Raw genomic sequence first — 26,060 nt, 5'->3', positions numbered from 1 at the left:
TCAAAGCAGACTATTTCAAAATGGATAGGCCACTGCATTCGTTTCTGCTATTCACAGCATGGCAAATCAGTGCCTAAGGGCATTAGGCCACATTCAACCAGGTCAGAAGCCACTTTGGCAGACTTCCTCAGAGGAGTACCAACCAAAGACATCTTAGAGGCTGCAACTTGGAGTTCAGTGCACACTTTTAGAAAGCACTATCACTTACCTCTCTACTCCAGATCTAGAGCAGGCTTTGCCACTGCAGTTCTACAGGGCCTCATTGCCTCTCCTAATCCTATTTAGTCCCAGCCGCCCAACCATAGCTTTGGGAATTCAGCCATAGCTTTGGGATTCAACCCAATTGTAATGACTGCAACAGTGAAACACGATGAACATAGTACAGTTGTGTACCTACCATAAATGTAGATGTTAGAGTGTATTCACTGTTGCAGTCCAGGTTACCAACCCACCATCCCCCTTTCCTTTGCTGGGTCTAATCTGTACTTCTCTGATGTTCATCGTGTTTCACTGTTGCAGTCATCACTGTAGGGTTCTTCCTGCCGGCAGGCAGCCCTCGGTCGGCCAGAATCCCAAAGTTTGGGTCCGGCGTCGGCTGTTCAGCTGATGTCAGAGCGCCAGGAGTACAAAGCTGCCAGCCGACATCATGTTCTCCAGTCTTTCTTGCCGTGCGGTGGAAACAGTTCGCAAGTGCCGGTCGGCTGACTCCTGATATTTTTTCGTGCTTCAGTCCGAAGACTGACTTCTTCACAAAGCTAAGTACCCCTTTGGGGAAACTTTTTTCTTGCTCCAGTCCGATGTCAGAAAAAGTTAATAATTGCATTTCTTGTGGGAAGCAAATACCTCATAAGGATTTCCACTCTTACTGTATTCCTTGTTTAAGCCCTGACCACGATGTAGCTAGTTGTCGGTTTTGTGCTAGATTTAACCAACGTACTATTAAGCGGAGGTACGATTTTGCTTTTCACTACTTTGGCAGGCGATTTAATTATAAAATGTCGTCGGACTCGCTTCCGACTACCGGAGTTCACAAATGACGCAAGGATAAGGACAGGCCTCCGAGGTCCAAATCAGACGATGTTTTACAAGCAGAGTCAGCTACAGGTTCGGCCGTCGTCATTAGATGAAGATAGAGTTTTACTTTACTGCATGCATGTTTATTGGCATAAATTAGCCTACCCTTTTGGGGGTACCTGACATCTGGGGCAAGAAAAACTGAAGAAAATGGCGTCGGCTGCATCTTTTATACCCCTTCTACACTGACGTCAGGGAGGAGGCGACAGCAACTGACGCCAGACCAGGACTTTGGAATTCAGGCCGACTGCGGGTAGCCTGCCAGCAGGATAACCCAATTGTAATGACTGCAACAGTGAATACACTCAAATATCTATGTTTATGGTAGGTACACAACTGTACTTTTTTGGCTTTGGAGAGGGCTGTTTTAACCTGAGTGTCTGTGATTTCAGGGACTCTACATTCTTCTGGTATGGTTATGGGCCCTTTTGGGGGTGAAAGGGGGTTGAAATTTGCGCTGAACCTGTCTGCCAGGATGTTGCCGATATCGGTCGGTTCAGTGTATTTTGTGCCATTCTGCCCTAACTCCGAGCAGATCTGAGCATTGCCACTTAGATTCTTGACATAGCTAAAGAATGCCTTGTGGTTATATTTGGAGTCTCTGGCAATTTTTCTTTCAAAGCTTGCCTTGGATGATTTTATGAGGGATTGTAGTTTCTTGCTGATACTGATCAGGAATGTCTTCCCTTCTTGGGATTTTACTCTTTTCTGTACTAGTTTCCTCCTGTTGTATAGCTTGTTTATGGCAGGGGTCCACCAGACTGTTTTCCTTTTCTTGGAGGAGTGAGTCTTGGTTTTGCTTGGGATGGCACGATCCATGCATTCTTGTAGCTGCCTGTAGAATGCATTAGCAAAGGATTTTGCAGCTTGGACAGTGTTATCCTTCAGCATGGGGCTTTGAAACTTTCCACCTCGGTCTTAAGTGACGTGAAGTTTGCTTTTGAAAAGTTTTTCACGGTGACTTTCTTGTCCGGGGGGGGGGGGGGGGCAGAATATGGCTATCCAAAGTGATTTGTTTATGGTCAGATCTAACCACAGTATTGGACCCCAGACCAAAAATCCTGAAGTCCTCAGTATCAGAAGATAAGCACCTAATAATCGGCACCAAATCCATGGCTGGCAAGAGTGACCAAAACCCGAATACAATGTGATAAATTCTAACAGCTAGTAATTCTGCTATAAAAGTGTACGAACCACTAATGGCTGAGCTGCTTACTTTTAAATATCAAAAACTTTGGTTAAACCATATATTTATGTACAACACCTGTACTGCAGGTTACTTGGGTATTCACCCCAGAGAATATATGGCGGCACTATAAATAGCCAAAGACCACCTGCAACATTGACATGGTTATATATCTGCTATGTGCCCCCAAATGCCAATACCAATACTAAATAAACTTCCACCTGCACACACCATCAGCTGTTAAAGCATAATCACAGCCTACAGCACTATAGTGGGTGACACATCAATATTTTCTAATATAGCAATATATAATGTATCCCAAATATTTGGTCACCCCAGCCAGTCCAGCACTGATGTCCACAATCACAGGGCCAATAAACTGAGTATATAGGTATAATATATAAATAAAATGGACAGTGGACCCTGTCCCCAAGTTCCCAAGTCAGACAACTAAACCAAAAGATAGAAAATTAAACTCTGCCCGTAGGATAAAACCTACAAAAGAGACTGATGTGGTATGGACCATGTGTCCTAATAGTTAAGACACGATCTACAAAAGCCTAGTCTCCGCAAAATCACACAATTGTTGTTGAACTGTAAATACCGTTAAATCAAATTAAATGTTTCCTTGTAGGATGTTAATAGTAATCCCCTGTGCCATATACGTTGTCCTGCCAAGAATGAAAATAGAGGATGCCAGTTGAACATACCCTAACACCAAACAGCTGATGTATTCCAACTAGTCCGAACACAAAGTCCTCTAAATAACAGAAAACAATACATGCAGTTTGTTCACATAAGCACCATTAGGAAAAGTAATAACATCCCCACATTCAAAAATGGCTTACAGTGCCAAATCAAATGTTGCTAACAAACACCAATATCATATAAATTGGCAAGCCAAGCATATATATATATATATATATATATATATATATATATATATATATGATCAAAAACATGACCAAAAATATATAATAATCTTTAATATAAAATAGGCACATATCCAATCTCCGACTCCAATGTAACAAACTATGTTTCTTCTGTAATTGTCCAACTATTGATTCTTGGATCATAACAAAAGGGCAACAGTCCTGTAATTCACCTGTAACAAAAATGACACAATCCTCCGCTTCAGAATATAGAACCAAGAAATTGTCCAGCAATCACAAATAACCACTGTACAAACATTGATACTTAACACATCAAGTTATGTAATCAAAAACATGGAGAAATGTGTCCAAAAATGTATGTTATATAGTCAAAATGATGTGAAGTAGTCGCATATCATGATCTCCAACCCCGAACTCCACTTGCAAGAAGCTGTAATCCTTCTGATAATCCAGACGTTAGTTCTTAGCTCAAATGGAAAGTCCATAATCCTATGATTCGCCTACGACAAGACGACACCATCCTCTGCTATGATGTAAAAAGTCAAGAAAATGTACCGTAATCATGAAATGGCAAACGTAACAAATTGGTATATTAATAACAGATCAAAGGTTCCCCATAAACACGGAGCAACAAGCTCCGAGATTCTCACAAATGTTACTCACTGTAGTCTGTTGACGGCCCCAGTTGCAGAACCCAAAAAAACATTAACGTGGTTGAAAACCTTAAGCTTATTCCAAAATATGACAAAAAAATATACCAGTCGCTCGTCCTTTTTGCTGGGGATATAAAGCATCCGCTTGTTGAAGGTCTCTTATGTTACTATGAGAAATCCAATTCTAACGGCCAAATTGCGTAGTTCTTAAAAAAAAGAACGATAATCTAAAGGCTGCATGCATGAACACACCACTATATTCAGTACCAAAAAAATGTTGAATCCAGTCAATGGAAGACCCACATTGTAAAACACAAAACTGAGAAAACAGCCAAACAGAATGACTCCACCAGCAAGTCCCAAGAACGAAACCAACTCCAACAGCAATATTTTTGAATTATGTGACATCCAATCAGATAGTGGATAATTTGAGGGCATTGCATATAAATTACTGTCTATGGTAATTGTTTCATTCATCTTTGTATTCATCACCGAAGAAGGCTTTGGTCGAAACAGGTTTGATGATTCTTGTAGGGGCATTTTTGCCCTGTTTATTAACATTAAAATAGCCATTTATATAACCTGTGCTGGCTTATGTGTTTTGCTTTTTTGAATTGATTTTGGAGCTGTGCACTTGCCATACGTGCAGGTCTTGCTGTTAGAGTTGATATAGAAAACTTAGTCAAGAAAAGAGATGGAAAGTTTGCAGTTTTTTTCAGGGTTAGAAACCTGACTTTTAGCAAATGCACGAATATGCTGCTAGTAAAGTCATAGGAAATAGAATAAAGCCATTTATGCCTTGCCAATACCCACCCAGAGACTGTATCTCCTTTTTCAAGCAGGGCTAGATCAGTCAAGGCAGGAATGAATTTTTGAATACCCATATAATCATCCATTTCGTTTGAAGGAAGGTAATATACCACACTGCTTGATTTGCAGTGACATTTTGTTTCAGGTGGGGAAGGTGCTGAGTAATGAACATCTCTTCCCACTGTGTTTTACTTGTTTTGTGATGGAAACTTTATGTTCTGCTGTTTGTTGAACTATTTAATTTGTGGAGCTAGAAGAGATCCAGGACCACTGGATTCCAACTGGCACAGAAGGCAAGGCATAGATTTCTCCTCTAATGCCAATAAGATACCAAATAAACACAGTCCTCCTAGTCTTTTCTGATATTGTAGTGTTTTTAGCCAGTGATTATATTAGTTAGAAATCTGTGGGGTCTTTCTAGTTTGATATGTCTAGTGAGGTACTTCCCCAAAGGAGACATTGTATTCCATGATTGGCCTAATCAGTGCTTAATTTACAGTGGCAATGACCTCTTTAGATGTGCATGAAATTCCTTTATATCAGGATGCTATTCCTTTGGCAATTAGCTGTTTAGTAGGAATTGTTGATTACTGTTATACGATGATCAATGGAGAAGGCGTTCTCAACCCAAGATCCAAGGTCTTTAACAACATTTTTATTTTATAGCGGGTTGTTGTCTGTTTTGTATGCTAGCGGGAGGTTTTTTTTTTTATTTTTGTTTTTATATATATATATATATATATATATATATCTATATCTATATATATATATATATATATATATATATATACACACACACACACACACACACACACACACACACACACACACACACACACACACCAAATGTAACACTAATGCACTTTTCAGCATTTAATTTGAGCCTGTCTTTATGTTGTGCTTTGGGTGTAAGGTTGGAGTTGACATGGACTCACAATCTACAGTCATCTGCAGATGTGGTTAGCCAGAGGCATGCATGGTTCCTGGTCTGTAGATAAGAAAAGTAAATGTCAAGCAAAAGAAGCCCCAACACTGGGCCCTGTGGGACACTACTAGTCACCTTTGTTCTCTCTGGTAAAGCACCTGCTGCCCTCACTGTATGAGTTTTGTCTTTTAGCCAGTTTGCTATCCATCTTACTAAATAGGGATCTGTTTGTAATGCATTAAGCTTACTAAGTATGTCACTGTGAGGGATGATGTCAAATTCCTTAGCCAGGTCAAGGTATGCTGTGTGGACAACATGACTGCTATCAGCAGCCTTTGTTACCTTTTCGAAGGAATTAACCAGATTCATTGGACAGAGTCTATCCTTCACAAAGCCAAAATGCTGAGGTCTAGCCTGATGAGATGTTTAATGTCATAGTTTTTCAGGTCAGTTGTAATGCACCCCATGGCTTTGCTAAAAAGACTTGTCAGGCTAATGGACTTATAATTCCTGGGGTCAGTCGTGGGGCCACCCTTCTGGAGTGGCATCACTACTGCTGTGAGACAAACCTCAGAGCCAAAGCCAGTGGCTGAATTCAGGTTAAGTAGTGTAAGGAATAGCTCCACTTCAGGTACTAACCTCAGTTCATGGGCTACTTTAGTAGATCTGATGTAATTTTCAAGCTTTTAGTCAATTTTCTGACATTAATCTTTATATGTGGGTCATTTGTTTGACTGTATACTTTAATGACTTTTTGCTTTTATTGTAGAGTTTATGTTGGTAGACCACCAGGGTGATTTGTGTATAAATTTCCCATCATGTTTAGGTCTGGTTGGGACTGCCATTTCCTATACGTTTATTTAAGTGGGCATAGAATTCTTTTGTGAAACGACTGCTAAGGCATCATCTGGCGTGATGCTTCTATAAGCTGATTTTGAAACTTCATTGTAGAATTTGATGAGACTGGTATGTTTGAAATCCTAGATTTCTAAAGTATTAGTTTTAGTGGGTTTAGCGATTCGGAAGTTGAAGGTAACTAGTTTAGAATTTGATGTTAGAAAGTTATCAGGTACACAAAGAAGTTGTAATTCATAAAGACCAGATTCATAGGTAAATACTAGGCTATCAGTCCATAAACTATTACAAGTCTAGCTAATAACCAGTGGTCAAGAATATTATGTCTTGCAGTGGGTTTGTCTGATCCAGGGAGTTATTAAATGCAAGAATTTATAGGTATATCCTGTATTGGAGATGTAGGTATTCCAGTTTACCGAAGGGTAGTTTGTCTCCTAAAATAGTAGAGTTCTTGTTTATATGGAGTTTGAGTACATTTAGGAACCTTAAATGATTTTCAGGAACATAGACGTTATCCTGTAACAGGCTGTAAATTCATCATTGGTCCTGTTTAGTGTGATTTGAACTTCAGAAAATTCTGTTTGTGTGTTTCTGGGAATCTGTCTACAGGTAATATAGTCTGTAAAAAATATGAAGATGCCACCACAGTTGCCATCAGGTCAAGACATGGTAGGTGCACAACCCAGGTGTGAAGAGAGTGCTTTCTGAACATTTAAATCAAATTTCAGTAGTTACACACATATGGATGTGTTCCAAATGCAGTAGAGCGTCAAGGTTAGACAGTATTTTGTTGATACTTCTGACATTGAGTAGAGCCATTTTAATGTGATACTGTTCTGGATTTGATATATTTACTATGGGATGTCCATTAGCAGGACTGCCTAAAAAGGCACTATGGGGGTAGCAGAATCCCTGGAAGGAGGGGGTGCAAACCATCCTTTGCAAAGCAAGTAGGGTTGTCGAGCATCTTGTCCCATTCTGACACTCACTGTTTTTGCCAAGGTGAAATTATTAATTCGATATTGGCCTTCAAGATTAAGAGAGTGTTTGCATTCTTTTGAGACTTTTTTTAACAGGAGTAAGACATTTTTTGTTTAAATTTATTTCTTTACATAATTTCTTTTTGAAAAAAAAAGTTGGAGCCAAGTCCATTTTATCTAGTGCTGAGTCCATAAGAAAAATGTAATATATGAATAGATTAAAATTTCTGCCTTGTATATTGTCAAATGTTTGTATGAATACTCATGAAGTCAAAGTTTATGCAATTGTCATACTAATTAATTGTATGTCTACTTATTATTTTGTATTTGTCAGAAGAAGGAAATAGCAAATATAAACCATATATATATTGAATACGGGAGCTGAATTCCTCTAATATTGAAAAACGGAACTGAAACTGCATCTCCACTTCAAAGTGTGATAGTGGGCATCAAGAGCAAACACCGAATCAGAGCTATAAGTAGGGTGGGGCAAAGGGGTGACTACCATGGGTACAAGCCATTAGGAGGCACAGTCAGCAGTTATCAGTGGGGTGCGAGTACTGTACCTACATTCATATTAGAAGGAGTGGCTTCTTTAAAGAATACCAGTACTTCATTTGTGGAGCTTGAAATGTTAGTAACTGTTGCAAGTAGCTTGATACAGTTACAGTCTAGGGACCCCCCAAAGTGACTCTACACTGAGCTACAGATATGCACAAAGAAGAATGTTATTGTATGCTTTTTTCATTTTTTTTCTTCAGCGGGTTTTCTTCTAATGATGTGCTGCCAACAAAAGTAATGCATAACTCCCAACAAAACTAATGCATAAAGTAGGTTATGAAAGAAGTTACAACTTCTAAGTCTAGAGAAATACTGACAAAAATGTGCACTTAGGGTAATGGACAGGTATCTGAATGAGGTTAAAATGCAGCCAAAACGACATTTTTGAAATGTTTCTTTTCTCTCTCATTTTTTACGTTGGTTAAGGGTTAAATGTTCATTTTACCACTTGACTGCTTGATGTTCTGCCGAATCGTACACCAGTGCACTGTACGAATACGTACACAAATGCATGAATCCTGCCATACCCAATAGCACCAAGACACACTCCTCCAAAAAAAGGAAACCAATCCGGTGGTCCCCTGCCATAAACAAATTCTACAACAGAAGGAGGAAACTGATGTGGAATAAAGTGAAGTCCCAAGACTGGAAAAACTCCCTTATCAGCCTCAACAAAAGGTTGAGATCTCTCATCAAATCCTCTAAAGCTACCTATGAAAACAGAATTGCAGCAGATAGTAAAGACAACCACAAGGCCTTCTATAGTTATGTAAAGAATCTGCACGGCAATACCCAGATTTGCTCTAAGCTACTGCACAATGGTACCTTCTATACCGAGACAACAGATAATGCCAATATACTTGCCGACAGATTGTGTCAACTTTACCCCTCTCTCCCTCCCAAAGGACCAATCACAGTACTAGTACATTGCCAGGCACCCAATATTACTGCTGCACAGGTTAAAACAGCACTATCCAAGGCCAAGAGTACAGCTTCTGTGGAACCTGACAATATCTCTGGCTGTGTTCTACATGAACTGCATAGTGAACTGGCACCTCACTTGTGTGCCCTGTTCAGTCACAGCCTCACCTTAGGCTTTGTCCCTACTGAATTCCGCACTGCTACAGTCATCCCTCTTGACAAAGGAGGAGTGACTACAGACCCTGGGAACTATCGACCCATTAGCCTGACGATTCTGATATGCAAAGCTATGGAACGCTTCATCATGGTCCTAATAAACAAGGATGTAGGGAATCTCCAAACTCTGGATCCCACACAGTTTGGTTTTGTGAAGGGTAGATCATGCCTGCTCAGCTTGGTCGACTTCTTTGAGTCAGTCACTGGAGCTGTGGATGGAGGCAAGGTGGTTCATACAGCCTACCTTGATCTGGCCAAGCCCTTTGATACCATTCCCCACTCAGGAATCATAGAAAAACTCACTAATCTAGGCATCGACCCCTGTATCACTAGGTGGGTTGCAGACTGACTCACAGATAGGACTCACAGTGTGAATGTAGCTGACTCCAAGTCAGACTGCCTACCAGTCACAAGTGGAGTCCCACAGGGTTCGGTTCTGGGTCCTCTCCTGTTTGGTATCTACTTCTCTGAAGTCCTGGCCAACATGAAGGGACTCTGGCTGACAAAGTTCGCAGATGATTGCAAGTTGGGAGCTATTATTAACTCCCCAAGTGATGTTGACATCCTACAGAAAGGCCTCACTGAGACCAATGACTGGTGTCAGAACCATGGCCTTAAGCTCAATGCCAAAAAATGTGTCGTCACCCCCTTTGGGAAAAACCCGGTTCCCATGAATTACCACATCGATGGTAGTCCACTGAACACAGAAGGCGTTACAAGAAATCTGGGAACACAGGTTGACAGCAACCTCTCTTTTGATCACCACATTGCCACTGTGGTCAGGAAGTCCTTCTATGTGGCACATCTCATTACTAAGGGTTTTGCATCGAGGAAGAAAGAAGACATTGTCTCCCTCTACTCTTCCTTCATTAGGCTAATCATCGAGTACAGTGCCTCATTTGACATGTACCTCACTAGACACTTGCAACAACTGGAGAGGCTGCAAAAGTATCTCACAAAGAGGATCCTAGGCCTTAAACACTTGTCCTATATGGACAGACTAAAAAAACTCCAACTATTCTCCATCTCATATCGCCTATTTAGAGGCGATCTCTACTTGACTTACAAAGCCATGTCTGACCCAGCTCTGTTGGAAATGCTCCATCTAAAGAAATCCCAATCCTTGCGCACCACACATTCCAGAGACCTCAACCTCATTACCACAATCAACAGAACGTGCTGGAGGAACAGGTTCATAACCCGCAGACTGACCATGCTGTGGAGTAGACTTCCCTTACATGTCAAACAGAGCACCTCACTGGCTTTCTTCAAGAGAAATCTTGATGAGTGGATAGGAAATAGAAAGTTCACCCTGGGGATCACTCCAGTGGCTCTATTTGATAGAGCCACTGGGAACTAAGGTTGTGTGGCACAGTACCAGGGTAATCCTATGGGCTAGGCTTATAAAGGCTCCAGGGCCATTAGTCTAGTACACACCTGTTGAACCTATATGTTGTGTTCAGGGATGGGAATAATTTTTCCTTAAAACAACAAAAGGACCATGAAATAGAAACAAGGCCATAGCCAATGATGTTGTGAAAAGGACATATTTGTCATATTCTGCTTTGATTTCAACAGGGCATACTAAAGTCAGTACCTGGTATTACTGATGGTGCAAGTTCCACTGGTGACCTGAGTTCACAAACGGACTTATGTCGTTAGTAGGCCTGAAGTTACCAACAAGTAGCTGTCTTATCCTGGGAAGGACGATGAAGAAAGCCCAGTGCCTGTGCAACCTCTAGTGGAGGCTTAGAGACTTGCAGGACATCTCAAGCCAACACAAGGATCAGTGATGACTTCTGACTTCATTGCACTTTCCTTTTCTTTGCACTTTCCACAGTTAGGAACATTGATTGGCCACCAGAAGAATGATGGCTCTCAAATCCCCTGTCCTCTTCACTCACCATCATATCCATCGCATCTCAGACATAAACAGTGAGTACCATTGAGATTATCTTCCTGAGGAGTTGTGGAGCCCCACCCTATGAAGGATCATGTCCAGGTTACCAATCAAGGAGTCAGTGGAAGATTCAGAGGTGGACAAGAGTGGAAGCCAGGGCGGACAGCCTGAGGCTGTGTGGGGTTATGGTGGTGGTGGGGGAGGGGCTGAAGGAAAGTTTAAAAAAAGAAAATAGTAAAAGGTAGTGTAACAAAGATTTCTGTGTTAGCTAGTAGAAGGGTGCAGCATACTGTCAACACTTCTGAATGAAAGATGCAACATTTTTATGCAAGTTATTCACAAACAAGAAATCTCTGTCTTAATGCCAATGTGGAATTTTATGCAGTCATACTTTCTGAAGCCATTAACAAGTCTTGTTTTATTTTTCTTTAGGGACCTATATACGCACTAATGATGGTAGGATATTTGCTATTCGAACTGCAGGCAGAACTAAGGCAGGTGAGAACCGAGCTGCATCCTCAGGTGAGAACATTTGTAAGAAAATAAAGTGTAGTTTCTTATCCCTTGCCTTTTTTCTGCTTACTTTCAATAAAATTATGGTCAAAGGAATATTTTTGTTTTGTGTCTTCACTGTTCAGGTATTTTACTAAATGAAATCAAGTTAGAAATATGCAATGAAGCTAACAGCACACTACTTTTAGACAAAGGAATTTATCCAGCTGTTGCATTTAGCCCTTTCCAACTTTTCTTTCCAATTCTTTTCTTTTATTTGTCACAGAAACCTATTAAGCTGTCTGTGGATCTACATTATGCTGTCCTTTCCAGCAGGACTTTCTAGCCTCCCATTGTTCTTCAAGAAGTAAAATTTCAGTCATAAAGTACCCCTCCAACCTTTATTACCCAAGTGTCAGCATCTTCCTGGTCTTTCCTTTTCAATTCTTCACTACCTACCTGCACCTTTGGTATTGCTTTCCACCCTCTTCCACTATCACTGTTCTGTCCATCCCATTGTCTTCTCTGGTTTTCAGTGTTTGCTTGTTTTTCCTGATGTTCCATGTTCCCTGTTCTGTATACCACCTTGATAACCCTTCACTGCATGCTTTTGAGTGACTTACTGTTCCTTTCCTAATGGAACCGCCGAGCACTAACCACAGTTTATTATGTGACATTTCATCACTACCCTGTATTGATATAATATATGATATCTGTAATGTTTTCCTTGAGTCTTTCTTGTCTTCCCATTCATATACCACCTTCTCCTTTTTGTAAGTATTAAGAAAAAGGATTTGTTTGGTATATCAGCCAGATTTTCTTCTCTTTTGCACTGTTTCTTCATCCAGGAATGTAAAATAGTCACTTTTTCTTACTTTACTGCATATTATTTAGTGAAATGCCTTTTGCCCTTCCTTGATTTTTTCCTAGACCATTTTTTCCCTGTTGTCTGCCAGATGTTGGATCCGATTGACTGATTCCATCATCCGGGCAACAGAGTGTTTGTTTGATAAGCCTAATGGTGTGCTTCCTTCCCCTTTGTATTCATTATAATCATAGTCATTGTGTGGTGAAATGTATGCTACTGTAGTCCCATAGCTCTGTTAATTTCCAGTTCTGCTATATTATTCAGGACAACAGTCTGCAACAGAATCATTTGTGCGTGACATTTAAACGTACAGGCACTAATTTATAATCTATTCAAAATCAAAGTTCAAACTTACCCAACAACTTTTGAAGTCCCCCCAGGGGGTTTCACACCCATGTAGCCCCCAACACCTCTATTATTTTTATGTACCAAGTCTGAGATTACTGATCTTTGGTGTAAAGGCATTTCTCTTAGCAACTGCAGTTTTGGAACTAAATTGTATGTTACAGTTTGAGCTTTTGTGTATCAAACAGTAGTTTGTTAAACATCTGTCTAAGTCCCATGGTAAGGTCATTGGTTCTTATCTATTTCATTACGTCTGTTTCTGCCATTCCCCTTCTTGTTACAAGACCATGTCAGAAATGTTTTTTTTCCACATCAAGAGCTTAACCTTGCAGTTGGTTCCAGTAGAACAACGTGAGTACTGTCTTCTGGTGCCTTCTTGTATGAATCTTCAAAAATGAAAAAAAAAAAATCTGACTGAAATTCGGATAGCGCTGGGTGCTAGCACCTTCTGATAGTCTTGTGGTGGCTAGCACTGTACAAAGCATGCATGCTTCCATAAATTCCAATACCAGCTTCAGTGTTGCAGTGCGTCTTGCAGCAGTCGCTCGACTCCCACCTTCCAATGCCAGCTCCTCTACTGCTAAATGAATTACAGTCAGATTTGCAGTATTCTTGCGGAACCTGTAGCCATTCCTGGATAAAGCTTTAATGTTAGGGATCTCTAATCAGAAAAGATAAAGAATGTCCCCCACAAGTAATCTAATTCCTCTGACTTACATGTGGGTGAACTGGCCTGTGTAAACCATAACGTTTTCCCGTCTCAGTTATCAGTTCAACAGTGAAAAATACTTTATTCTCTTGTTTCTCAAACAGTGGATTTCTCATTTGGTGATAATTAAATGGTCGTCTAAGCATTTCTCATATGCTCAGAAGCAATACAGGGAACGTCTGAACATGCCAGAGCCAAATTCCTTGGTGACTGAAGCCTTGGAAGATGCAGGTACTAGTACCACTCTGGAGCCAAACTCCTAATCCTCTCTTCCCAGGAAGCCAGAATATTTTTTGCAGGGTTAGAGTTCTGCAAGTACATGTACAAAAACCCTGCTGCCGGTCCAGCTATGCCCATGAAGTCCAGCAAGGTTCTGCTGGAGTTGAAGCTAAAGACCCAGTTCCCAGTGACAGGGAAAATAATGTTCTTGACTGCTTTGGTAAGAAACTCTACACCTCTGACACCTGGTCCTTCAGCACACTTAGTTGTCAAGCTTATATTGTAAAGAACCAGTGGATGCGCTAGTCCAAGATGGAGGATAAAGTTAAGGAGACCGAGGTTAAGACCAAAAAGAGAAGATGCTAGACACATGCAGCCCCCCCTTCCTCTTGTTGGCATGTACTCTGTCAAGTGTGGCTCTTATGCTATAGATTCTTCATATAGGGCAGTAGTAGCGGGGTGAGTCATTAGAAGGCAAGTCTGGCAGAGGACCCAGCCCCTGCCAGGTCATATAAAGCTACTGCTCCTTGATGTCCTAATGGAAAAGGAGCTGTGTCTGGCCAGAATGTGGAAAAAGAAAGTGCACTCACTACAGCGTTCCATCTGTGTTGTCCATTTTCATTCTTCCTCGACTAATGGGTTCAGATCTGATCCCTTGGATCTGACTGGGCCATTGCTAAAGCTCATAGCAACCAAAAATTCTCCATCTTCTCCCTTCCCCATAATGCACCAACCCCAAGTACCTCAGATGTTTGCTGATTTATAGTAGAACGAAATATATTTGCAATGCAGTTAAATAAGGAGACTACTATATCTGAAGCTAAGTATATAAAGGGCAGTAATATCCTCTAACCATTTATTCTTCCAGGAGTCTTCAAAGAATGGTGGTTGGTGGGTGGGGAGTTGAGGTAGAATGAAAATGGACAACACAGATGGAATGTCATGGTGAGTACATAACTTCTTTATCTGATGTTGTCAATTTTCATTCTATACTCAACTAATGGGGCAGAGTCCTCAGCTTCCTCAGATCCCGGATGGACTTATGAAAGGATATTCCTGAGCACAATTGAACCAAATGATGCTGTACCTCTGTAGACCAGATCCGATTTGTAGTGAATAACAAAGGTATGGGGAGTAGCCCAAGTTGCTGCAGCACACATGTCATCCAGGATGCTGTAGACTGGAAAACTGAGGAAGTTGCCATGGATCTAATTGAATGACCCCATAGCAGTTTTGGTAAAGTAGCACCATATTTGCTATACATAAACGAAATAGTCAGTTAGCCATCTGACTAAAGTTACTTTGTCAACTGGCATTCCTGGTTTTCCTTCTGCAAATGAAACACTTGGTCAGTTTTCCTGATGTCTTTTATTTTATCTAGGTAAAAACGTAATTGTCTGTGAACATCCAGTAAGTGTAACATGCAATATTATGTTGTTCTATCTTGCCTTCATTCATTGCTGGTTGGGTTCGGTTCTGACTCGGCCTTGTTCAAAAGTTTGAGTTTTTCCACCGTCTCATGGCTGTACTCTATCCCATGATGCTCAGGGAAGATTACCCAGATGTCGTTTGCCGCTAAACAAGATCGGGTGACTTCCATGCAGGCTCTGGCTAAGTGGAAATAACTTTTATTTATATATATTTGTTCTTTTTGCTCTATTTTTGATTACATTTATTATTTACTGTTGTTCAACCTTTGAAATACATTTTAGTGGTGTTTGCTTAGTTCGCTGATTCTTGTGTTGGCTTTCATTTTTTTCTCTAGACCTGTTGTTATTGAACCTTCCCTATCCCGGCTTCCATGCTCGTTTAAGTTAGAGAGCTTGGATAATCCCCTCATACAGGGTAGCTCATTTAGGTTAGAGGACTCTCTGCGGCCCGTTTAACTTAGAGGGCCATCCCCCTTTTTCGTTTTCCTTATTCCAAAATATTTTCCTGTTAGTAGGGGTAGTTTGTTTTAATTAGAGAACTTCTCCTTTCTCCTTGCTTAGTTGGTCAAAAATCTACTTAAAAAAAGACTTGTTGAGACTGTTACTGCTTCTCTGTTTTTTGGTTGTTGTGTGTGTATTTAAAACATGTCAAAGGATCCTAAAGAGTCGAAACCTTCAGGTTTCAAGAAATGCGCTGTGTAGTCAGAAGATGTCTCTGACAGATGGGCATACCAGTTGTGTGTACTGTTTGGGTGCCCTTCATTTACAAGAGTCTTGTTCCCTTTGTCACGCCTTTAGCACCAGATTTTTAATGGAGTGTAAAAATAAGTTGATTGTGAGAGGCCTGTTAAAAACCCCCTTTTTACAGAGGCTTTAGAAAGGGACTTAGAGCACCAAACCTATTCACAAATACCCTTTTTCTAGCTCAGAGAAATTAGAGAAAAGGACTTGGTCTTCGGCTTCATCTTCAGAGCCACCCAAAAAATGGCTAAAGAGTCTATCTCGGAAGAAATCTCCCTCTTAGGCACCAACTGTGGTTTCGGTTTCAGAGCCTGTCCCCTGTATTGGAGCTGGTATCTCCGAATTTGAGGTCTCAACTTCTCCAGAAAGTGAGGTCTCCAACCTTGTCCTCCCGATCCTCCAGAAGCTTATCGGATGATGATGTGGAGCGGGTGGTGAATGAGATTCCTACGGACGCCAGCGCTAGCTAAAATGTTGTCCACTCCGACCCAGAAAGAACCAGAGCCGACAAAGACCACATCCCCTTCTTCAGTTCCTCCTCTGACCTGACGTTTCGGAGCCGGAGAGCTTGGACCCGATCGCAGCAGAACCATCGGGACCAAAACCTGCTACAGGATCTTTGGTTCCGACAACTGCTCAGACTTCCTCGATTCCATTGGAATTTGAGGAGTCTAGGAGCCAATATTCTACCATTGGGTCCAGTGAGGGGAGTCTGATCGGAGAGCTGTCTGACCCAATTCTACCTCTCGGGGCCTCAGCGAGGTTGAGCTTGGCTACTACATCGGCTTCGGAGCCAACTGCTGTGCTTCAGGGTCGGTATTCTGGTTCCTCGGAGATGGGATTTCCTTGGAGCAGAGTGAGGGGGCTTTCAAGCTGATGGAGAGAGTGCTATCACCTCAGACTGCTCCGCTCTCTGGTCCAAGTTCTCTTCCTCCAAAAGCACCAATGTCAGTCTCAGCCCCATCACTCCCACCCAAGAGAAGAGACCCTAAGCCCCAGGATGCCCCAGCGGGTGACACTGTCTCTTCCTAAACCTCTCCAGAGTACCCCTCTGAGGAGGTCCCTCGGAAGAGGTTATGCAAAAGGAATCACCTAGACTCCCCGGAGGAGTCCACCCTCTTAGGGTATCTCCTTTGCGGACATCCTAGAGATCATTAAACAGAGAGGTGGCTGGAAGCCCACCAACCCTTCTGAGGCAAGTCTGTATACCTAAGTCTGTGTACCTGGAGGCTTTTGGGTGTCGCCCATCCACCTCTTGGGTGTCTCGGCCTTTCGACCAGTTAATGAATGTAATTAGTCAAAAGGCGAGGGGCTCTCCGGATTCACTGGAACCTGCTCCTAGAGGCCAAATAAATTCATCATGGCACCTTCGGAAAAGTAGTGCCTTAGCAAGGGTGTCCCGGTAGATGCTGTGGTGGTGGCAGCAGCCACAAAGAAGGAATTGTCAGAGGCTTCCTCATCTGTTCATCCACTGAACGAAGAGTCTCGAACGATGGACAGATATGGAAAGCATATGTTTTTGTCAGCGGCATTTACCCTTAGATTGCTGAACTACCTGACCCATTTCATTAGACCACAGAGGGATCTCCTGAAGGACCTAGGAGATGCCCTTCAAGGTACTGTAGCTGCAGGGGTTTCGGATAATGTTTCCTCCCAATTCTCCACCTTAAACTCTGTGGTAAACTCATCCATGCGACTTATTTCCTATGCAACTGATGGAGCGAGTAGGGCAGTTGGTGCAGGAATTTCCTGAAGGAGACATTCTTGGATGCACTTATGCGATTTTGCAGAACTTTTCAAGTCTTCCTTTATAAACGCCCCTTTTGATGGCTTGTCTTTGTTCAGCCCAAAGTTAGAGACCTTAACCAGGTACGAGCAGGAGGGAAAGACTCTGCCATTGGAGACTGTTTCTCCCTCCCTACTAAACCTTATCCCAAAGGTCAGAAGGGGGAAAAATGTGATTTTGTAAGTCCCAAAGAACATTTCCGGACACACGTGGTGATTCTTTCCCCAGGGTTAGAGGAAGAAGTAACAATGGAAGATGCCAACCACATGGCAGAGGGGGGGTCCGCAGAACCAGAGTGAGTTCAGCGCTCCTGAGAGGAGGTCCGCCTGTCCGTCTCTGGAGGCAGTCAGGGGTCACTAGTCCATTGTACCCAAATGCCTGGCTAGAAATAAAAGGCGATTCTGTACAGATGACCTTATCCAGAGGCCATTACATACCCTTTTCCTCTCCCCATTAGAAAAACAACTCGTCCCAGATGTTCCACCCAGTCAAAAGGATTACGCAACTTCAGATGTACAAAAGTTGCTAGAAAAAAAGAGTCATCCAGAATGTCCCCACAGACCAGATTTGATCTGGAACGTACTCTAGGTTCTTTTTAGTTCCAAAGAAAACAGGGGACTGGAGGCCCATCTTGGATCTCAGCAGGTTAAACAAGTCCGTCAAGAAGTCAAAGTTCTGGATGGTAACACTGCAGTTGATACTCCCTTTTCTGAGGAAAGATGATTGGATGTGCCCTATAGATCTTCAGGATGCGTACTACCACATAAAAATGGACAAGAGATCCAAGAGACATTTACGCTTTCGTCTGGGAGCCAGTCACTACCAGTTTTGAGCTCTGCATTTTGGTCTCACTACAGCCCCCAGTGTGTTCACCAAATGCATGGCAGTAGTTATGGCTCACTTGAGGCGGCTAGGATTCCAGGTTTTTCCATATTTAGGCGACTGTCTCCTAACCGCTACCACCAAGCAACTAGTAACAAGAGTGAGGGACACAACCATTCATCTGTGCTCTCAGCTAGGCATCACAATAAACTTCGAAAAATGTGCCTTGTTGCCATCACAGCATGTCATATTTATAGGGGGAGACTTAGACACAAGAAAAATGTTAGCCAAACCCCCCCCCCCCCCCCCCCGGAGAGGATTCAAACCTTGCATCATCAAATCAAGGACCTCTTATCCAAGAAGAAATTACAACTGAGGATTGTTTTGAAAGGTCTGAGTACCCTGGCAGCTGCAATAATTTTGGTACCTCTAGCTCGTCTACATACGAGGGTTCTTCAATGGCTGCTTTTTTCCCAGTGGTCCATGTAGGATCTACCATTGTCTCACAAGAATCATACCAGAATCCTACAAGAAAGATCTGCACTGGTGGCTTCACTCAACTCAATTGACTTTAGGCTGACCATTTGTCTTCCCGCAACCACTAGCCACAGTGACCACAGACGCTTCCCAGATAGGGTGGGGAGGGCATTATCTGGGAAAGACTGTCCAAGGTGTTTGGCAGGAACATGAAAAACACTTGCATATCAATGTCCCTAAAGATGAGAGCTGTGCTTTTGGTGTTGCAGGCATTCCAGGACTCCCTTCCACTAGGAACAGTTGCAATTCAGACAGACAACATGTCAGTAGTGTGGTACATAAACAAGGAGAAACCAAATCCTACTCCCTATGTCGAGAGGTGCAGAGAGTATGGCAATGGGCAGTCACTTCACAACTCTTTCTGACAGCAATGCACATCCTGGGGAAGTCCAGCGTGATAGCAGGCAAACTCAACAGAGCTATTCTCAAAGTCAGGAATCCCACTCGGCTTTCCTGAAAACATTGGAGAACATGAAGATCTCTCCGAACACCATTATATTGGGCGACTTCAACTAACCAAACATAGACTGGGAGCATTACTCAAGCCCCAGCACCTTAGCCCAAAGGTTCCTGGAATTTATAAACTCATATGCTATGGAACAACTAGTCACCACTCCCACAAGAGGGGAAAACATACTAGACCTGATCATTACCAACATGGGGACTCTATGCTCCATACCAGAAGTATATCCCTCATTGGTAAGATCAGACCATAAATTAATCTCACTGGATATCCACATCCCGAACCCACCCCCAGCCCAGAAAACTACAGTGAAAAACTTCTCAAAAGCGAACTTCACACTTCTCAAAACCGAAGTGAAATCCTTCAAGGCCCTAGGGCCAGTGGAAACTACGGCCCAAACTGCAAAATCCTATATAAACGCATTCTACGGACATCTCCAGGAATGCATGGATCATGCTATCCCAAACAAAATCAAGACCCAGTCATCCAAAGGCAGGCGTCCAGTCTGGTGGGCCCCAGCCATAAATAAACTGTACAACAGAAGGAGGAAGCTACTACATGATAGAGCAAAATCCCTAAAAGGGAAGGCATCTCTGAAATTACGATCCCTCATAAAATCCTCCAAGGCCAGCTTCGAGAGAAAAATTGCACAGGACACTAAAGACAATCATAAGGCTTTTTTCAGTTATGTTAGGAACCTGGGATGCAACTCCCAGACTTGTTCTGAGTTGATTCTAAGTGACAAAAAATACACTGAACCCACAGACATCACCAATATCCTGGCAGACAGGTTCAGTGCAAACTTCTCCACCCCCTCCCCCCCAAAAGAGCAAGTATCTATCCCGGCAGTGTGCAGCCTCCCAAACATCTCTGATGCTCAGGTGAAGGCCGCCCTCTCCAAAGCAAAAAACACTGCTTCCATGGGACCAGATGGCGTCCCAGGTTGCGTCCTACATGAACTCCAAGAAGAACTAATCCCTCAAGTAAAACTGCTGTACAATCTCAGCCTCACTACAGGATATGTGCCCAAAGAATGGCGTACAGCAACAGTGGTCCCACTCCACAAAGGTGGCGCCTCTGCGGACCCTGGAAACTAACGCCCCATAAGCCTGACTAGCCTAGTCTGCAAGGCTATGGAGAGGATCATCATGGAACTCATAAACAAAGACATTGGGGACCTACAGACACTAGATCCTACCCAATTTGGCTTCGTCAAGGGCAAATCCTGCCTTTTGAACCTGGTCGACTTCTTCGAAACCGTCACCAAGGCCATAGATGAAGGGAAGGTAGTCCACACAGCCTGTCTGGACCTTGCAAAGGCATTTGACACAATACCCCACTCCAGGCATCATAGATAAGCTATCCAGCCTAAATATAAACCCCTATGTCACAAGATGGGTCGCAAACTGGCTCAAAGACAGAACCCACAGAGTCAGAGTTGCTGGAGCCATGTCAGACTCGAAACCGGTCACAAGTGGTGTCCCACAATGTTCTGTCCTGGGACCTCTCTTGTTCGGTATTTACTTTTCTGAGGTACAGGCCAACGTGGGAGGACTATGGCTCACCAAGTTCGCAGATGACTGCAAACTGGGCGCCATAATCGACTCTCCAGCTGACACAAACATCCTTCAAAAAGGTCTCGCAGAGACGGATAACTGGTGCCAGAGCCAGGGTCTAAAGCTAAATGCCAAAAAGTGTATAGTCATACCCTTTGGCAAAAACAATGTGCCCACAAATTACCACATAGGTGGTAACCCATTAAGTACAGAGAAAGTAATTAGGGATCTGGGGACCCAAGTTGATAGCAATCTCTCCTTTGACAACCACATTGCCAAAGTGGTTAGAAAGACCTTCTACATAGCCCACCTCATCATGAAAGGATTCACATCTAGATCAAGAGAGGTAATCGTGCCCCTTTATTCATCCCTCATCAGGCCCATCATAGAATACAATGCCCCCTTTGGGATGTACCTTACCCGACACCTGCAGCAATTAGAAAGACCCCAAAAGTACCTCACCAGGAGGATCAAGGGACTCAAACAGATGCCATATGCTGCTCGGTTAAAAAAACTCCAGCTCTACTCAGTTGCATACCACCAACTTAGAGGCGATCTATGCCTGACATATAAAGCTATGTCCAACCCAGAATTAATGGACATGCTCCACCTCAGTAAATCTAAATCCCTTAGAGCCACGCGCTCGAGGGACCTGAACCAAAGCACATAAATAAATAGAACATGCTGGAGGGACAGATTCATAACCCAGAGGCTCCTTTCGCTCTGGAATAGAATTCCAATTCATGTTAGGCAGAGCACCTCACTGACTCTCTTCAAGAAGAATCTTGATGAGTGGATGGGGGATCGTAGGTTTGTCCCGGGGATTACTTCCGTGTCACTGTTAAACAGAGGCACAGTAAACTAAACTTTAAAAAGGGCACAGTATACTCAAATCAAGGGGTGGCGTAAGCCAAACACAATCGGGCTAGGCTTATAAATGCCCCAGGGCAGATAGCCTAGTATGAACCTATGAACCTTTGATGCCTCATGAGTGGTCCCTTAAACAGGAAGTTGCGGAACAGATTTTCCGCAAGTGGGGCCAGCCTTGCTGCGACCTTTTTGCCAAGTCCATGAATGCCAAATGCAGCAGCTACTTTGCCCTGATCCCCCATCCGGGGCAGTCACCAAGGGATGCACTTGTACACGATTGGCCCCCGGGTCTCCTCTACGCTTTTCCCCCCTTTCCCTTGAGACCAAAGGTCCTTCAGAAAGCCAGCACTTTCAGAAGCAGGGTATAATACAGGTTCAAAGGGAGGTAGAATCAATATTTTGCTTTAAATCTATTGATTCTACCTCCCTTTGAACCTGCATCATCATGTGACAAAAGATTTTTGTCATGGAAAATAGCACTATTGGTTGCCATTACGTCTGCGAGACGAGTGTCTGAACTTCAAGCTTTGTCTGTACGCCCCACGTACATGACTTTTCACAAAGATAGAGTTTCCTTATAAACCAACCCGTCATTCCTACCAAAGGTGTGCTCAGAGGCCAATTTAGATCAATCCATTGACTTACTGTTTTCTTCCCAAACTATGGCAACAAGGTAGAATATAAACTACACCAGTTTAGACGTACATAGACAATTGCGTTTCTACCTGCATAGAACAAAAGATATCAGAAAGTCAGACCAACTGTTTGTATCTTTTTCAGACAAAAAGAGAGGGTCCCCAATGTCTAAGGTCACACTTTCTAAATGCTTACAGACTGTATCACTTATACATACAAATCTCAGATCAGGGAACTCCCAGTGAAAGTGAAAGGCCATTCCACAAGAGCTATTTCAACCTTATCTGCCCTCCAGACAAGGCTACCTATGGATTCAATTTGTGCAGCAGTAACATGGGTAAAGCCTCATACCTTTATCACTCATTACAAAGTCAATTTGGCCTCCAGGAACAGGGCCTCTTTTGGGTCCACTGTTCTGAAGAGTTATTTCCCTTGAGCCACCCAAGAAATAAGGTGCTAGGGAGCTGTCCCAACCAGCAGTGAATGAAGGCGAGATAGGACAACTTAACATTAAGAAGTTATGTACTCGCCGTAACGTTCTGTGTTTGTTGTCCATCTCGCCTTCATTCTTGCGTCCCACCCTCCTTCCCCCGCCTTTGCTCCTGGAGGGTTGAGAGGTTTAATGGCAAATTGGTTATTATGTCTCTGAATCTCTTCTTAGTCCTTTTTGGATATGATAGCATGTTTAGAGGTAATAGTTATGTGTTTTTTTTTTTCCCAAACAGTATCTGGGTAATCTTCCATGAGCATCATGGGATAGGGTATAGTCACGAGCCGGTGGAAGATCTTGAGATTTTGAATAAGACAGAGTCAGAACCGATTCTCAGTTCTGAACCTAACCAGCAATGAATGAAGGCGAGATGGACAACAAACATGGAACGATGTTCATCGTGTTATCCTGCTGCAGTCATCACACTTGGGTTATCCTGCCATCAGGCGGTCCCGCAGTCGGCCCGAATTTCAAAGTCTTGGTCCGGCGTCTGTTGCTGTCGGTTCTTCCCTGACGTCAGTGCGTCAGGGGTATATAAGAGGCATCCGATGCCATTTTCTTCAGTCTTTCTTGCCGCGCGGTGCCCGAAGCAGAAGCAGTTCGCAAGTACCGGTCGGCCGACACCTGAGATTTTCGATTTGAATTTCAGTCCGAAGTCTTCAGTAAAGCTAAGTACCCCATTGGGGAACATTTTCTTGCCTCAGTCCGATGTCAGAAAAAGTTAACAATTTAATTTCTTGTGGGAAGCAAATACCTCATAAGGACTTCCATTCCTATTGCATTCCTTGCCTAGGCCCAGACCACGACGTCACAAGTTGTCGGTTTTGCGCTTGGTTTAATAAATGCACTATCAAACGCCGTTTTGACTTCGCACAGCATTACTTTGGTAGGAAATTCAATTATATCATGCCGTCGGAGCAGCCGACGACCACAATTCATAAAAAACGCAAGGATAAGGACAGGCACCCTAGGAATAAGCCAGACCCCGAGGCCTCAGCTGGGCCTGTCGCCGGTTTTCAGTGAGGCGCCTACGCAGCCCTTGACGACCGCAGAGCTGGAACCCCAGACAGCTGCCGACTCCCACGCGGAGTCCACTAGGCCGATGCAGTCATCTGCCGACACCGGAGCAGATTTAGACACCGGTGCAGAGGAAACACCTTCGGTTGCAGAAGATGTCTTCAGACCGACTACACTCACCATTAAATCTTATGCTAAACTTAAAACTCCTTTAAAACCTAAGAAAACTGTTCATCAGTCTACAAGTCAAGGCCCCATGCCTAAGAAGCAGATGCTTAAGATGGCTGAAGATTGAATTACCCTTATCAGGGGTTCCCATCCCCCTCCTGATAAAAGACCAAGACAAGAGGAGGATTATGCATCCTCTGACCAGGTTTCTCTCTCCTCAGATTCTTCTGAGGAACAGGATTACACTTTTCCACCTTATGAGGATTCTGATGCTGAAGACTCTATTCCCTCAGCATCTCCCCCTGAAGACTACTCCTTTGGGGAAACATTACATACCATGAGGGAACATTTCCACTGGGAAGGCCAGGATTACTCAGATTCTAAGAAAAGGCTCCGAGAGTTCCTTCTATTACCCCAGCACAGACCTCTTGCTATTCCTCCTGTTTTAGATATTGTGGATGATGTCTACTTGGAGTCTAGTTTAAATCCAGACTCTCTACCTCCTGCTCCAGTCAAACCAGACAGATACTACAGAGTACCTGACTCTCACAAATTCCTTTATAAAAGCCCTGTAGCTGACCCAGAAACCATTTCCCAGGGTCCTAAGGGAGCAAAGGCTTCTATGGCTAAAAATCCTGTGCCCTCTGAGAGAGATTCCAGAGCCCTAGATAGATGGGGAAAGAAAATATACACCTCTGCAACTCTGGCTATGAGAGCATTAAATTGCCAGTTTCACATGTTGAAATATCAACAATTCCTGATGTCTCAGTCAGAACAGCCTGAGTTCAAGGAAATGCAGGATCTGTTGCATGCAGCTGAACAGGTGGGCAAAGCATACTTTACAATGCGGATTTGATTCACTGGAAGCTTCCTGTAGAGCAGCTGTTACTGGCTCAGTCATTCGTAGACATGCTTGGTTAAAAGAGCAAACCCTCCCTGACCATGCTAAAGCAAAATTATTAGATGCACCTTTACAACAGGATGTATTATTTGGTGTCAAAGCAGAAGAGGTTTTAAAGAAAATGGCGGATAAAGCTAAATCTATGCAAACGGCCAAGGATTTCTTGCAGGTACAACCCCCTCACATCAGCAGAAATTGGCCAACAAAAAATTAGTCCTTTCCAGCTTCAGACAGATCACAGAGGGGCAAATACAGATGCCCAAGGGGCAGAGGTCAGTCACAGGGCCCTTACAAACTTCGCCAATGGGGTTCTGCTACCCAGAAAGGAGGAGAAGACAGGCCCCAAGCTAGCAGAAGGCAGACACAATGACTCTATCCTCAAACTACCAAGCAAATCTCTCCTGGCAGCACCCTTGGGAGGAAAACTAACCTTTTTTGCAGACAACTGACACATCATCACAAAAGACAAATGGGTTCTAAACATTGTCTCTCAAGGATACAGATTCCACCTTCAAACCTTACCAAGGATCAAAGGAATGCCAAACCTGCCACCAGATCAATGGGCAGAGGCACAAAAACAAATTACAGCCCTCATGAACATGACAGCCATTCAACAGGTACCTACACAGGAGCAGGGACAAGGATTTTACTCAAGACTCTTCCTAGTTCCAAGAAAGGACAAAGCATGGAGACCCATTCTTGATCTTTCAGTTCTGAAAACCTATCTGCAAAATTCAAGATGCTAACACTACAGCAGCTTCTTCCCATGCTGGGCAAGAATGCTTGGCTAGTCACTTTGGACCTCAAGGAGGCATACCTGCATGTCCCTATCAGACAAAATAGCAGAAGATACCTCCGCTTCATTGCAGGTTCAACGCATTATCAATTCTCTGCACTGCCCTTTGGCTTATCTACTGCGCCCAGGGTCTTCACAAAATGCCTGGCACCAGTAATTGCATACTGCAGACAAAGAGGAATTCAGATATACCCATACCTGGACGACTGTCTTATTCAAGCAGAAAGCAAGGACATTCTT

At 43.1% G+C, this 26,060-nt stretch overlaps 1 protein-coding gene across 1 annotated transcript in view; it reads left to right on the top strand.

Annotated features, from left to right (window-relative positions):
* Positions 1-26,060, top strand: part of RAD54L2 (RAD54 like 2) — a 2,252,401-nt gene that overhangs the window by 2,099,423 nt on the left and 126,918 nt on the right. Inside the window, exon 22 of the mRNA XM_044077481.1 lies at positions 11,407-11,496. Coding sequence (XP_043933416.1) covers positions 11,407-11,496 — 90 coding nt within the window. The remainder of the gene's footprint in view (positions 1-11,406; positions 11,497-26,060) is intronic.

This window comes from Protopterus annectens, chromosome 7.part0, assembly GCF_019279795.1.
Source record: "Protopterus annectens isolate FY-2018-M chromosome 7.part0, PAN1.0, whole genome shotgun sequence".
Lineage (NCBI taxonomy): Eukaryota > Metazoa > Chordata > Ceratodontiformes > Protopteridae > Protopterus > Protopterus annectens.
Note: the sequence above shows the minus strand (reverse complement) of the source record. Positions and strands in the feature narration are given on the sequence as shown.